Source organism: Hyla sarda, chromosome 1 (assembly GCF_029499605.1).
Source record: "Hyla sarda isolate aHylSar1 chromosome 1, aHylSar1.hap1, whole genome shotgun sequence".
NCBI lineage: Eukaryota > Metazoa > Chordata > Amphibia > Anura > Hylidae > Hyla > Hyla sarda.
In genome coordinates this window covers 262,352,760-262,368,891 of record NC_079189.1, presented here as the reverse complement: position 1 = coordinate 262,368,891, position 16,132 = coordinate 262,352,760, and the positions used below count along the sequence as shown (strand labels likewise).

At 44.3% G+C, this 16,132-nt stretch overlaps 1 protein-coding gene across 1 annotated transcript in view; it reads right to left on the bottom strand.

The window, feature by feature from the left end:
• Positions 1–408: 408 nt before the first annotated feature.
• The window catches only part of LOC130368056 (scaffold attachment factor B2-like), a 78,098-nt gene continuing 62,374 nt past the window's right edge, over positions 409–16,132 (bottom strand). Inside the window, exons 11-19 of the mRNA XM_056571289.1 lie at positions 12,881–12,963; positions 10,244–10,380; positions 7,016–7,306; positions 6,278–6,418; positions 4,690–4,726; positions 4,485–4,579; positions 4,311–4,363; positions 4,139–4,199; positions 409–1,226 (exon numbers count right to left, since the gene is read on the bottom strand). Coding sequence (XP_056427264.1) covers positions 1,109–1,226; positions 4,139–4,199; positions 4,311–4,363; positions 4,485–4,579; positions 4,690–4,726; positions 6,278–6,418; positions 7,016–7,306; positions 10,244–10,380; positions 12,881–12,963 — 1,016 coding nt within the window. The 3' untranslated portion in view covers positions 409–1,108. The remainder of the gene's footprint in view (positions 1,227–4,138; positions 4,200–4,310; positions 4,364–4,484; positions 4,580–4,689; positions 4,727–6,277; positions 6,419–7,015; positions 7,307–10,243; positions 10,381–12,880; positions 12,964–16,132) is intronic.

Genomic DNA, 16,132 nt, shown 5'->3' with positions numbered 1-16,132 from the left:
GGGGGTGGGGGAGGCAATGGGGCCGGGGCAGTGCGTCGGGTCGGTCGCGGCGGTGGGGGGGAGAGGTGGCAGGACTCAGGACCCCCGGACAGGCAGAGGGAGAAAAGCGGGTGGCGGCGGCCTATGGCACCGCAAAAGCCACTGCAGTGCATTGATTTAAAGCGCCCGCTTTAAATCAATGATCTGCAGCGGTGTCGCAGGGGGATAAATAGCCGATAACTTATACCGGAATATCGGTATAAGTTACCAGCTATCGGCCCTAACCTCCACTGATTACCGGTCCTAAAAATCCGATATCGGTCGATCCCTAACACACACACACTTATAAATTTTTTTTTTTTTTTACACACACAGTTCCCTGGAATTAAACACAAAGAAGTACACACACAATAAGTGTATAAAATTATTATTTTTTTATTTTTTACTTTTAACATTTCAATACCATAAACAAAAGAAAAAAAAAAGTTAATTATTAGTACATTAGATTATTAGAGTAAAAACTCCTTCACGTAGTACAGATCAGCATAACATGATGGCAATGCAAAAATTACAAAATGGAACAGCTTCAAGACAAAAGGAGGGAAAAAACAAACAAAAAAAAAAAGGCCAGATAATGGTAGTGGACCTAATTTGTCACGAAATGCCAAACAAATCTTTCACCAAAACAAAATTTCACAGCCAAAACGGACTTTGCTGAAAAGGTTCCCCATACTACCCTAATGGTACAGGGTAGTTTGAGAGTTTTCCTTTTTCGCACCAGAAGTGACATAAGCGCTATGAGATGTGAAATATTACTGCGCTAGGGCAGGATCTCACGTCACATTGCAGCCAAGTTACAGTTTTTTTGCTTTTTTCCCATGGTTACTAGGGGGCATTCTTACAGGACCTGCTTGGTGCAGCAGTGCACTGGGGGAATTACCTAGAACGTAACCTACTCCTATGCATATTCCTATTTTTGTCCATATCTCAACTGCATTATGTAGAATTATCAGTTATGACCTGTATCACATGCACTTTTTACCCAGTACCAGCAGGTTAGTATGAATAACCCTGCTGTCAGATAATCTTTAAAAAAAAAACTTCAACCATAAAATAAGATTCAACATTTTTAGTAACGATTTGGAAACCGTTCATCATTCGGTCTGTTTTGTCCGGCAAAGTTTCCACCACCCTGAGGTCCCATTGTGGACGACATATTTTGTGAATTTTCATTTGGGGGGAAATTGCTGAGTGGAGGGGAAAGAAAGAAAAAAAAAAAAAAAAAAAAAGAGTTTAAAAAAAATAAATAAAATCATGTATAAACATACAAGAAAACATTCTTTTTCAGATTTAATCCAAATGTGTTCCCTCTAAAAACTGCTCTTTTTGTTAATCCAAATTCTCAGGCTATGGCTAGTTTTGATTTAACATTCACAATAGAAGTATAGTCAGCACTAGAGATGAGCAAAGTTACAGTAATTCGATTCGGCACGAACCTCACGGCTCGACAGTTGCTGACTTTATCCTGCATAAATGAGTTCAGCTTTCAGGTGCTCCGGTGGGCTGGTAAAGGTGGATACAGTCCTAGGAGTCTAGCCCACCGGAGCACCTGAAAGCTGAACTAATTTATTCAGGCTAAAGTCAGCAACTGTCGAGCCGCGAGGTTCGTGCCGAATCGAATTACTGTAACTTCGCTCATCTCTAGTCAGCACTTAAAGAAGATATCCCATGCAGCAAAGAAAAAAAAAATACCTAGCCATTCCATAGTATATTCACCTACCACCTCTGACATGTTTGTGATTTTTTTTCCGGCCCCCATTCACTGGCTATTCAGCTCATAAATTGCAGTTACTTCCTGGTTATGGTGGCTATGCCTGTGATCTCAAAGACTACATTTCCCTGCATGCACTGCTCACATTTCCTGCCCTCAGCTGCCTGAGCAGAGAACTTGTTACCACCCCTAACTTATGCTAGCCACTCCCACATAACACTGAGCTCCAATCATAGCCCTATACAGCAGGGTGGCCACGAGGAAACAAAATGTAATCTCAGTGCTCAGAGAGAGGGACCCTGGAGTTGAAGCTGCAGTTTTACACTGTAAAATCACTCCCTCCCCCTCCTCCTCTCAATAAAACAGCTTTACACTGGCACAATCACCTCCCCCCTCCTCTGCCCTGCACTCCTCTCTCCCCAGTGCTCAGTGTGACCACTCTACTCTCCCTCCCCTCCATTCTCAGTGTGACAGGTCTACGCTGGCAGCTCCCTCCCCTCCCCCCTCTCCTCCGTTATCAGTGTAAAAACATTAGCAAGGAGAGGGGAGAGAACTATGATCTGAATCAGCCGGCATAAAGGCAGTGCTGCTCAGCCAATCACTGCAGAACAGAGGGAGGACAGTGTGAATATTCATCAGATGGGAGGGGCTAAGCCCGAGCTCAGGCAGCTCTCTGCAGCACAGGGGTTTTCTGGGTATTTGTCACGTCACGGCCCCTGGATGCTGCTGATAACAGCCTGAATAGGGGGTCGAAAGTCATGAAAACCTGGAACAGCTGATTTTCCTGTCAGACAGAAGAATGCAGATAAAGCTTGTTTCTAAGCAGCATTGGTAATGGAAGTGATTTACAAACCTATATAACTTTACCTTCTGCACTAAAAGCTGAACAATTGTTTACTGTGAGACTTGTCCTTTAACACATCTTCATAATGTCTATCAGTACTTCATTAGTACTTCGTGCTTCATTAGTGCTTGCTTGCTGTATAGCACGTCTCCCGTCCCCAGCACTGAACAGGGTAAGGATCAGTCTCGTCGTATAGTGGGGGAGATTGATCAAAGGATTTAGACTGGTTTATCCCATCTAAATTTGTCACACAGTCAGAGTCTAAATATGTGCGACTTTTGCTTTAGAGGATTATTAGAACATGATGCATTCTAGTCTATTTTAGACAGAAAACACATTGGTGCTGAATTTAACAATAGCTACTTTTCGGCGAAAAGTCGCATTGGCCAAAAGTATGCTGAAATGTCAGACCAAGCTGGTCCTTGCGTTGATCACTCAATCAGCCAACAATTTTTATGAAGGACAATGCCTCCGTCACACAGTAACCTCTTCGAATAAATAGGTGGTTCTTTTCTACCCATGAGAGGATCAATCCTAACAGCAGTATCACATCTGTGGAACCCCGAGTGTGGTAGTGGATCCCCCCCCCCCCCCCCCCCCGAGTGTGTTTACCAGGCGAGTGGCCCCTGAATCAGCAAGTCTTCTAGCAAATCCCTCAGATGTGGGTGATGCATGAGATGCGATTCTGCTCCCTATACAGGACAGACAATCCTTGGGCGTCCATGCCATGGAGGTTCTGGCCTACATATTCCCTCCAGTTTTCATGATACCTAACGAATTAGTAAAACTCCTATAGTAAGACCAGACTTCGGTGATCAAAGTAACATTCTGGCCAAAGAGGCCATGGTTTCCCAAGCTCATGCAGATACATCAAGGGCTATAGAACCGAGAAATCTCAGACAGCCTGGAGGTTGATGGGTAACTACAAGAAACTAATGGGCTTTCTTCAGGGTCTTGAAGACCTTGTCACATCCCATGTCGAATCAACCAACAAAGCCTATATAATATTTTGTCCGTTGTATGAAAGGGGGGGGGGGGGGGGAAGGGCTATGAGGCAACCACCTCCTTTGCATCTTGCATGATGGCCTAGACAGGGGTCTTAAGCCCTCAACATTTAGAGTTCACACTGCTGCCTTGTCTGCAATATTTGGAAAACTTATCTCACAAACCTAATCAGGAGGTTCTTTAAAAAGTTGTCCAATATTAAAAAGAAATTTTGGGCAAAAAACGCACTACTCCTGTCCACAAGTTGTGTGTGGTATAGCAGCTCAGCTTCATGGAAGTGAATGGGACTGAGCTGCAGTACTACACACAATCTGTGGACAAAAGTGGTGCTGTTTTTTGCAAAATAGAAGCAGTGTTTTTTGTAATACTGGACATCCCCTTTAAGGGAGCTGAAAGACCAACATAAAATTCTGACACCAGTCCCCCAGTAGGACCTTTCGGTCAAGCTCAAAAGGTAAGGCTTTTTTCACACTGCTGCTGTGCCTCATCAAGAACAGCCGTCAAACTCTTACATATTAGGAAAACTGATTTCTGCTTACCCATGAATTCCTCCTCTATTTATTTGCCCTTGTCCTGAGGGAGGTGGCGCGCCTCGATCACCTTTTAAAATAAAATAAAAATGTATGTTTTAAAAAGGTCTAAAAATCTACCACAACTACACATACTGTAAGATACAACTAAATGAGTTGTATTCTATGCCATCCAACTTACCTGGTCTTGAAGTATCAATCTTACGGCCATGATCACCCCAACCACGACCACCCCTAAAGTAAAAACAGGCCAGTTAATAAATACTGCAAAATTACAAGCTTACACTTAAAACGGATCATGTATCTTGAAAAGGTAAAAGGCAGCCTACTATGTTTATGACCTTTTACTACCTACCTTCCATGTGGTGGTATATTCCGTCCTTCATGCATATGTCTATTGTACTCTCCCCAACCTTCTCGAGTCTCTCTCATATGGCGATCTGGATAATTCTGAAATAAAGGTAGATCATTTCAGGAAGAGGAAAAAAAAACACTAATGTTTTTGCACAATGTCAATGTTTGGACAATTTATTAATTTTTCTTTAACTGAAAATACTCACATCTCTGCCTCCCAAGCCAGACCGAGAGTCATCCCTCCTACAAGAATATGAAGAAGTTTAAAAAATCTCAAAATGTACTATAATATTCCAATTCAATGGATACTATCCAAGCAATAAGGTGAGGGGGGGGGGGGAGGAATCATGCAGACATCTTAACTGCATCAACCCCTACTTCATTATAACATGTGGGTGAACTCAGAACAGGGTTAAGGTTAGGGATGTAAGAAAAAAATCGATTCTCGCGATAATCGCGATTTTTCATTTGCCGATACAGAATCGATTCAAAATATTTTTGAATCGATTCTTTTAGGGATGTGGAATTTTTATCTGCGGACGCCCGGAACAGCATGTCATGTCCCGGGCATCAGGAGATAAAAGTTCCACATTTGTGGAGCCGGGCAGGCCGGATCTGACACGGCTATGGAGCGGGCTCCGACTCGTGCCCGCTCCGTACTATGCGACCCCCGGCTGATTTCAGTAGCCGGGGGCCGCCGCTAATAGCCAGCATGCGGCAATCGCCGCGGCTGGCTATTAAAGGAGTATCCTGTGCGCACTTTTCTCATTTTATCCTATCCAGGCTGCAAAATAAAACGCACTTTATCTTACCTGCCAACGAGCCCCCGGAGCTCCGGTACAGGTGTTCGGTCCCCGGGCTGTATTCTTCTTACTTCCTGTTAGTCCGGCACGTCACATGGAGCTTCAGCCTATCACCAGCCGCAGCGATGTCCCGCCTCCGCTGGTGATAGGCGGAAGCTCCATGTGACGTGCCGGACTAACAGGAAGTAAGAAGAATACAGCCCGGGGACCGAACACCTGTACCGGACTGTACCGGAGCTCCGCGGGCTCGTTGGCAGGTAAGATAAAGTGCGTTTTATTTTATTTTGCAGCCCGGACGGGATAACATGAGAAAAGTGAGCACCGGAGTACTAGATCGCCGCTGTCAAAGCTGACAGCGGCGTCTATTGGGATCTATGAATGCTCCCAGGTGGGCGATATATCGCGATGTATCGTCACCTAGACGGTATCGCGATATATCGGGATATATCGAATCGCCACACTGGTATCGCGATTCGAATCGAATCGCCAAATTCTTGGCGATTCACACCCCTAGTTAAGGTATTGAAAACGTGGCAGCAGCTGCTATGTGTACTCGTATAGTGTCTTGGTAAACGAAGTGCTGATCTTGTCCCCCCCTTCATGGCCTACACTGTAAGACAAGGACCCTAATGTATGTTCCAGTATAACCTTGAAAAAAAGCATACGCTGAAACGAGTCAGTATTTTTTATGTTTTTTGTCCCTCCTGATGTTTTTAAATGGATAAAAAAAAAAAAAAAAGTCTTAGTGTTTTAAGAAATAGTCTCTGAAGTGCTGAGGGATCCCATTTCCTTCCGGTCAGCATTTCTCTCAAAATTTTAGTCAGTCTGAAAATTTGGCCTCAACTGTATCGCTTTTGTTATATTAATCTTTTTATTGATATGGGGAATGTATCACATTTTACTTTTCTTTTGATCATTTTTTACTGAATTTATGAAGGAATTAACATTTCAACATTAAACATGCAAATAGAAAAAATAGCTTGAAAATTACCTGTCGTTGTGCAAGTGATCCATGTAACGTCCTCCACGATCTCTATTTGTAAAATCTTGATAACGGTCCAGTCTTCCAAAATCATGGTAGCGATCATCCATAGCCATTCTCTTTGACTCTGGCCAGTATGAATCATCTCTTCTGAACATACAAAAATAAAATAAAATTGGTTAAAAATAAATAAATAATAATAATTATAAACTTAATTTCAAAGGCTCCTATATCTTTAGTTCTACTGCTAACCTAAGGATAGATGTGCTTGTGGTGCAAAAGATTAAAAAGGAGAGAAGTGGACTACTTTCTTCTACAAGTACAACCGGAATCCAGACTGAGCAGTTTACAGCATGCCAGAAATTTGTCTTGCGACTGATATTTTTTGTTCATTACACTTTCCAAAGTAGATCATAAGTGATTAACACTATTCTGCAGTTCAGCAAAATTACAGTAACACCAAGTTAATAAAAGGTAACCTACAAGATCAAGCATGTAAAAGAAAAAAATGCTGCTGCGTGCTTCATCCAGCTATAATCAAGGCATTGCTAAAGGCCTCAGCACTAGGACACCCCACAATCAAATTTTTTTGACATGTCTGCATGACATGCCAAATATTTTTTTTGATGACTAATGCTTTAAGGATTAGGTATATTTCAAACACCTAAACCTTTCACCCTCAGATTAGCAGCTATTTTACACAACACTTCTCACTGTTCAGAACACATGAATGCTTGGCTGGATTACCTGAAGTCTGTATCATAGGGCCTTCTGACCCCTGATCGGCGATCCTGCTCATAACGCAAACGTTCTTGCTGGCGACGAAGCTCCTCTCGCTCTCTCTGGATACGATCCTGTTCGATCCGCCTTTCTTCCTCTATTCGCATTCGCTCTCTTTCCAGTCTCTCCCGTTCCATACGTTCTCTTTCAAGACGTTCCCTCTCAAACTCAAGCCTTACACGTTCTCGTCGTAGCTTTTCTCGCTCTTCTCTTTCACGAGCCATAAGGATTCGCTCACGCACTCTTTTGTCTCGTTCTCTATTACAAAAATAAGGAAAAAGAAAAATGTATATACAATTCTACACAAAATGGGTCATTTCAAATGTTTTAATCCATGCCCCGTTGAACCTAATCACTACCTACTTTGCTAAGGGTTACAAGCTAAATTTAATTATAACATTAACTTCTTAAGGAGCCTCAGGGCGTACCTGTACGGGACCCCTGGCCAAATAGCACGCGCCGCTATTAACCCTTTAGTCGTGGCATTCAAAGTTGTCATTCGCCGCGCCTAAAGTGAAACTAAAACGTTGCCAGTTAGCTCAGGGGGCTGTTTGGGATCGCCGCGGCGAAATCGCAGCATTCCGAACAGCTGTAGGACAGCAGGAGGGTCCCCTACCTTCCTCCTCACTGTTCGATTGCCAAATGACTGCTCAGTGCCTGAGATCCAAGCATGAAGTCAAGTGGCAGAATCATTGATCAATGGTTTCCTATGAGAAACCATTGATCAATGTAAACGATCAGTGTGTGCAGTGTTATAGCCCCCTATGGGAGCTATAACATTGCAAAAAATAAAAATAAAAAAATAGTGAAAAAAGTCCCATTTAAAAAAAAAAACAAAAAAAAACCTCTAAATAAAAAACAAACATGTGGTATCGCCACATGCGGAAATGTTCGAATTATAAAAATATATCGTTATTTAAACGGCACAGTCAATAGCGTACGTGCAAAAAAATTCCAAAGTCCAAAACTGCATTTTTGCTCACCTTTTATATCATGAAAAAAAAATTATGAAAAGCCATCAAAAAGTCCAAGCAATACAACAATGGTACCGCTGAAAACTTCAGATGGCGCTGCAAAGAACGAGCCCTCATTCCGCCCCGTACGCTGTACAATAAATTAGTTATAGTGGCCAGAAGATGACAATTTTAAACGTATACATTTTCCTGCATTTTTTTTCCAGAAGTATGACTAAATCCAACCTATATAAGTAGGGTATCACTTTAATTGTATGGACCTACAGAAGATAAGGTGTCATTTTTACAGAAAAATGTACTGCATATACGGAAGCCCCCAAAAGTTATAAAATTGCATTTTTTCGCACAATGATTTTTTTTCCCCGTTTCGCCGTAGATTTTTGGGTAAAAGGACTGATATAAAGTAGTTGGTGGCATAAAAAATAAGCCATAATATGGATTTTGGGGTGCAAAATTGAAAGGGTTATGATTCCTAAAGGGGGTTAAAACAGACAGATGGAGGCAAAAAATAAAAAAACAAAAGAATAGCATGGTAAATTATGCCATCCCATATTCTGCAGGCCAGTAAAAGGGACAAATTCCAATGCACAGCATATATCAGGTCACCGAAAACTAACACTAAAATATAACTTTTATTGGATGTTTTTATTAAAATATGTAAAAAAAAACAAAAAAAAACCACTGCTAATCAAATTGACTAAAAATACATGGGTGCTCAGTCACAGGATCTACGGATGGTGATCCTGTATCAATGATTCATTAATATGCCACACATTTGCTCCTCATTAGGGGAGACTTACTGATGAAAGGATCCAGCTAGAGTCTCTAAAGGGTAGGAGGGATGAAGGTAAGTGAGGGGGGATAGTGAGGGGGGGATAGTGAGGGGGGGATAGTGAGGGGGGGATAGTGAGGGGGGGATAGTGAGGGGGGGATAGTGAGGGGGGGGGATAGTGAGGGGGGGGATAGTGAGGGGGGGGATAGTGAGGGGGGGATAGTGAGGGAAGATGCGCAGCCTTGGTAACGATCACATGAACAGTCACGTGATCAGTATCTTAGATACCTTTAGACGCTCTGGCGCCTAGCCTATCGGAGCCAGATATGACATAGCGCCGCCCGGGATTTCCGGCCTGTCATGCGCGTCAAGAAACGATGCCGCTGATTGATCAAGGCACTGAAGGTAAACAGCCTGGGATTGGTGGGAACTTCTAGCCTTAGCTGCAAGACGACCGTAAATTGCACCTTAGAGTAAAAAATGCCAAAAAGTATACTGCAAGGACCCAGTTGTTGGCAGATACCACTGTATGAGATTCAACAGGGACTTTATAAAAAGTAAACATGGTGCATACATTAAACATGGGCCTCTGCTGACAATTAAGCCACTCAGCCTCCTCTACAGGAACACGCTGCATACTAGAAACCAGTACTGATGCAGTGGAAGAGGCCGAGATGTTATATGATCAATGTCGTAGAAGGAATGGCCACACATGCTAGGGGAATTGGATTAAAATGGAAAAAAAAAAGTTAGACCTCCGTGTTCTACACCAGAGACTCAAATTGGGAGCACTAAAGGGTCAGGATCAATCCCCAGATGGGAGTGGTGTTTGTAAGGGGTACAGCTCTGTTGGAGGCTAGTAACCAATGGAAAAGAACAGAGCGCTGAGAACTGCCACTGGAAGGAAATAAGGGCCATCCCAAGATCAATACTGCTCCGAAGAGGAGACTGGATCTTTGCAAAGAACAAGCAGAGTGGATGAAGCCTCTGTGACACACTATTTAAAATAGCTCTTCCAGGTCTGATGGTAGAGATGTGAGGTGGAAGGATTCCTGGGATTCATCATGGTCTGAATCACATGTTCCATGAAACCACGGTCCATCAGTACCACAGCTTCAGCTGCCACTTAACCTGAAAGGACAAGCGTTAACCCTTTTATGAAAACACCTGAATGGCATATGTGCATTCTACATAAGGAGGCTTACGTTTATATGTATGTTTAAGAGTGTATACCACACCTGAAATGTGTCATATGATGCTGCATTTTAAAGAAAGTCTTTATTCAGATTCATGCTATAAAATTAGATTCGGTACCTGCAAGCAATTCTTCTACATTTCTGAAAATTAGTCAGAAGCTGGCCCTGCACACTAAAGTATCTATTGTTTGCGTAACATGCACCTCAAATATCAATAGGATCACTTATCTAAAACAGAACCACAAAGACATACCTTTGCCTTTCCATTTCTCTAATTTCTCGCTCTCTTTGTCTCTGGCGCTCATGCTCCCTCTGTTTTTTTATTTTATCAAAAGACAGTATCTCACTTTTTTCTTTACTCGCAGATTTTCGATCCTGGCTTTTGGAACTCTGAAAAATAATAGAAATGAAAAATGGTTAGCCACTATATTGTATTTTAAAGGCATAAAGATTCATTTTAATTCAAATGCATCATAGCATACATAAAAACATTTAACCCCTTAAGGTCAATATCCTGGTGCCCTCTTACTCAACGCACCAGGATGTACCGTATTTATCGGCGTATAACACACTTTTTAGGCTAAAATTTTTAGCCTAAAGTCTGTGTGCGTGTTATACGCCGATACACCCCCAGGAAAGGCAGGGGAAGAGAGGCCGTCGCTGCCCGCTTCTCTCCCCCTGCCTTTCCTGGGGTCTAGAGCGCTGCTGTCGGCCCTTCTCGCCCCCTGGTTATCGGCGCCGCTGCCCGTTCTGTCCCCCTTACTATCGGTGCCGGCCCTGATAGCCAGGGGGAGAGAAGCGGCGCCGACAGCCAGGGGGAGAAGGGGCAGCGGCACCCATTGCCGGCGCCGCTGCCCCGTTGCCTCCCCCCATCCCCGGTGGCATAATTACCTGAGTCGGGTCCGCGCTGCTGCAGGCCTCCGGCGTGCATCCCCGGCGTCGTTGCTATGCGCTGAACGGCGCGGCGCATGACGTCAGTGCGCCGCGGCGTGCATAGCAACGACGCTGGGGACGCACGCCGGAGGCCTCCAGCAGCGCGGACCCGACTCAGGTAATTATGCCACCGGGGATGGGGGGAGGCAACGGGGCAGCGGCGCCGGCAATGGGTGTCGGCGCCGCTTCTCTCCCCCTGGCTATCGGCGCCGGCACAGATAGTCAGGGGGAAAGAACGCGCAGCGGCGCCGATAACCAGGGGGTGAGAAGGGCCGACAGCAGCGCTCTAGACCCCAGGAAAGGCAGGGGGAGAGAAGCGGGCAGCGACGGCCTCTCTCCCCTGCCTTTCCTGGGGGTATATCGTGGTATACACGCGCACCCTCATTTTACCATGGATATTTGGGTAAAAAACTTTTTTTACCCAAACATCCTTGGTAAAATGAGGGTGCGTGTTATAGGCCGGTGCGTGGTATACCCCGATAAATACGGTACATAACTGGTTCAAAAAATGGAACAAAAAGTGATCAAAAAAGTCTTCTGTGCAAAAGTGGTAGAACTAAAATCTACAGATCAGAGAAAAAGCATCCGAAAGCAGATCTGATTCCCCCGGTCTCAAGGGGAACTGGTGGAATACGAACGTACTGTGGGGTCCTTAGACTGAGGTGTGGTAGACGTGAAATGGCGAGAGCAGGGGACCGGGAACAGCCTCTAGGGGAGCAGCCACTGGAGCACTGCCAGGGAGCGGGAGAGAGGGAGCAGAGCAACGTGGCGGAGACACAATCTGAACAAGTGAGTCGGGGGAAAGAGTCAGAGGAAGAGACCCTAAGGTGCTTGTGATCGGTTAGGGGAAGCTGAATAAGCCTGCCGAGAGGATGGCCCAAAGGAGGACCCAAAGGAGGTTCGCTCCAATGCAGAAGCCACCGCCTAGGATACCCGAACCAAATCAGAAATAGACAGAGGGAGGAGACCCATCCCGGAGTAGGTTCAGGAACCGCACACTCCTGATTGGTAGGTACCAGAGGGCTGGGCTGCACAGTAGAGTCGACAGAACAAGTAAACTCAGCAGAACTACAAGGCATTTTGGTTCTGCAGCCCATACAGGAGAGGTGAGTGACCAAAGCGGCGTCCGCCTGTCTGGGGCAGGAGAAGAGCAGCAAAGCCGGAGAAGCAGCCTGCAGATGTCAGAAGCAGTCACTCAGGTTCCGAGGAGAAGAGGGAGTGGGAGGAGTTACCCCACTGCCAAAGTATAACATTGGGCAGAACCCTAGGGAACAAGCATGGTTCAGGAGAGTGCCGCTATTGGTGAGGAGGGGGAGGCAGTGCCAGGGTTATGACCCTCTGGAGTGTGCACACCCACAGGATAGGAAGAACCCTGACCCCTGGTGTGCACGCTGGAGCGCCATGGGTCCCAGTAAATGGGGAGGCGGAGTGCTCTGCCTCGGAGCATAAGCCGCTAGCCCGACATAGAAGGGGGCCCGAGAGACACAGAGACACAGACACACACACAGAGAGACACACAGAGAGACACACAGAGAGACACACAGAGAGACACACAGAGAGACACACAGAGAGACACACAGAGAGACACACAGAGAGACACACACAGAGAGACACACACAGAGAGACACACACAGAGAGACACACACAGAGAGACACACACAGAGAGACACACACAGAGACACACACACAGAGACACACAGAGAGACACACAGAGAGACACACAGAGAGACACACAGAGAGACACACAGAGAGACACACAGAGAGACACACAGATAAAAACCCGAGTCCTTAGAGGGTTAAAAGGTGAGGAAGGTAAAACGAAAGCAAGAAAAGGAACTTTGTAGTGTCCTTAAGGACAAAATTGGCTGTGTCCTTAAAGTTCCCCTATTTGCTTTGTCAGTTAAAAAATTTTGTTCATTTAGAATAAATCACTGGTAAAAAAGTTAATAAATCTCACCCTTTCAGAAGATGCTTTTACACTAATCACAGGTTCCCCCTTAGATTTATCCATGACAACTTTCCTTTCAGCTCCCCTGCTTCCTAGAAGAGAAGTAAACATCATAAAGATGAAATGAATGTGTTTAGAGACATAAGAAGATTGTGTTTCAAATTGGCACTGTCAGATTCAAAAAAAGTGATATGTTGTAGATCTTGTCTAGTAAGTGAGAGTGGGCTAGCACTAGCTCTCTCCTGTCTGACAGCACTCCTCTGTATATGACAGGAGAGAGCACAGAGGAGTCCTATCAGACAGGAGGACAGAGAGCACTGAGGAGTGCTAGCCCACCCTCACGTACATGGGCAAAGCCATGGTTTTATAAGCCAGGATTTCTATAAAAAAGGAAATTACATTTTCGTATGAAGTATATTAGAAAGGTTAATGTTTTACCAAGATGTACATCATATCAAAAGTTTTTGTATCTGACAGTGCCCATTTAAATTAAGTGGTAAAACTGACATATTGGTTTGTTGCCTGGCCATTATCACTTACGAATATGATCACCAGATCGCACAGGGAGCGGCAGTCGCATGTGTTCACCGTCACTTCACTAATTGTGTATGATTGCTGTCACAGAGCCATTTGCTCAGCTATCTCTGCAACTCCCAAGCAGCAATTCAATGTTTAAACCACTATTTTTTTGAGCACTCAAATAGACTGGCTGTCTAGAAGTGTCTCTACAGTATAATGGCAGTACTTAATTTATTTTTATCTGTGCCAGGATAGGACAGGATGCTCCTTTGTACACCAGGTGAGGATCACAGTTTGTTTCTGGTCCACTGTACAGGGCCCTAAGGAAGAACCTGCCTTCTACATATAAAGTTATTTGTAGCTTCTAGCTGCTATTCCTGAACTTAATATTTAAAAGGGAAATGAAAACTATTCAGAACAAACATTGAATATAGGGGAGATTTATCAATGTTGCCTGTGAGAAGCATTTTTTACGTTCTTTTCTTTTTGTGTTAATTTTGATAAATATTTTGTCTTTTTTTCATTACCTTAGAATGCACTAGAAGCCAACAAAAGCAGTTTGTCTTTTGAAATCGTATACTCAGCAAGGTGAGAGTTATTTAGCCAATTTTGACCTGAGGATAAATGCAGGTGTTGCACAAGCCAAAAATCATACTACTTATTTTCTATTTTAACAAGACACCCCAATCTAAAGTAAACAAACACAGCAATTTTTCATTATCAAAGGGTTAAATAATTTAACCACGCTGTGCTATTTACACAACAAAAAGAAATGCAAGCTTGGAATGACTGAAAACATAAAAAAAGGGTTTGTATTTAATTTAATGTATTAAGGAAAAATTATACACCATTCTAACAGTTTTGGGCAGGTGGAGATATTGAAGAAAAACTGTTCAATAGCAAAAAGGCAGAATTGTACATTAAAAAGAAAGGAGATTTGGTACATTAAATTGGTTAAAATTTAAAGTACTATATTTGAAAGAGGATATAACTAAACATGACAGTGTTATAACACATAACCTTGTGTAATTAGAGTAGTATAACATTGGACTAAACTGTACAAGGGTTCTGCCAAAGCTTTTCGAAAGGTTGCCTCCACCTGGTCTATATTTGCACATTTTTTGAATGATATGCGCCAATTGATGTGCTTACGTTAAAAAGATGCATGGAGTAAATATCTTCCACTTCCTAAGTCAAAACGGAATTCTGCTTCTCAGTCATTTATGTTAAAATGGCATTTAAGCAAAAGGCCCCAAAAAATTGTGCAAATACCAAAAACTGCAACAATGCGCCTTTTTACACCAAAAAAATAAAAATTATGACGGGAACAGCTTGATAAATCTCCCCCATGGCGTACAAATTTTAGTCACAATTTTAGTCACTCAAAAGTACTGCAGCCATAGACTACTTGGGGGTCTGACCGGTGGGACCCCCGCGATCGCACGTACGGGGTGCCGGCTTTGCCGCGACTCTGTGCAGCTAATGTTTTTGTCTTCGACCTAAGGGCGACAGACACGCACCCTCCATTCAGCTCTATGGGTGAGGCAGGGATGCACGAATTCCACATCTCCCATAGAGATATAAGGGGGATGTCAGCAGCGGCTTCATGCTAAATTGTAAACACAGCACTAGACTAGGACCTTCCTCATCATTAAGGTGTACAGAATCACATTCTTGTGTCCACAGTGAGGGTGTAAATATCGGATGCACATGCCGCAGACCCTAAAAGTCATGGAATGCAGCATTTGAACTGCGGGCAACACTGAGTAGTAGGGATCGACAGATTATTGGTTTGGCCGATATTCACGATTTTAGACGTTATCGGTATCTGCAATTACCTTGCCGATAATCGCCCCCCCCCCCCCCGCCCCTCCATGCCGCACCCCCCACAACCGCGCTATTTGTGGCTCCGGCACGTCCTGTGTTACATTGTGCGCTGCGCAGCGCAATGACGAGTGACTTCCTCAATGGAGGACACTGCAGGAGCCAGAAGAAGCGTGGACCCCGTGAACAGGCAATTATAAAACCGGGGATGGGGGAGGCAATGGGGCAGCAGCGGTCTCTGGCCGGGGCTCAGACGTTAACTTATACCGGCTATCGGCCCTTAAAAAAAGAAAAAAAACTATATCTGTCGATCCCTACTAAGTAGAGGCAGGAACAGCACCACAACCATCCTGGGCTACCTCAAACTTGTGCATCCAAGTGTAAGCAATTTTACTACAGTGCTGAACGTATGCCTTAAATAAATATCTATAAAATCAGTGAATGTAAAGGTAGTACTATAGACATAGGGCCCTATCAGGAACAATCATTGTGCAGAAACACTGATGGAAAATGCAGGCGGTAACTTTGTTCATGTACTGGTAACCTTTGGGTCATGGCACAATTGAAATTTTGCTTAGCTTTATGGGCATGTCCAAATCTCATGACACTAGATATTTAAGCAGACATTATACAGTTTGGTTTATCAATCAAAAGACATACCGGAGGGGGGCGTGGCCTGTACGCTGAGCTGAGCAGACGCATGCTGCAGTAGCTCCGCACTGAGCCCGTGCTTACCTCTATCCTGCCACCATCTTGGACTCCCTGATCCTACCCTACAGGCTTCGGAACAGAGCTGGATCATTAGGCTCCATTATGCCACAGAATAAGAGCTCCTCAGCGACCGTGGTGAAGCTGCAGCAGTTCACGCGCACTGACACCCAAGATGGCGCCGGCACCTCAAAGCGTCTCCAGCTGCCT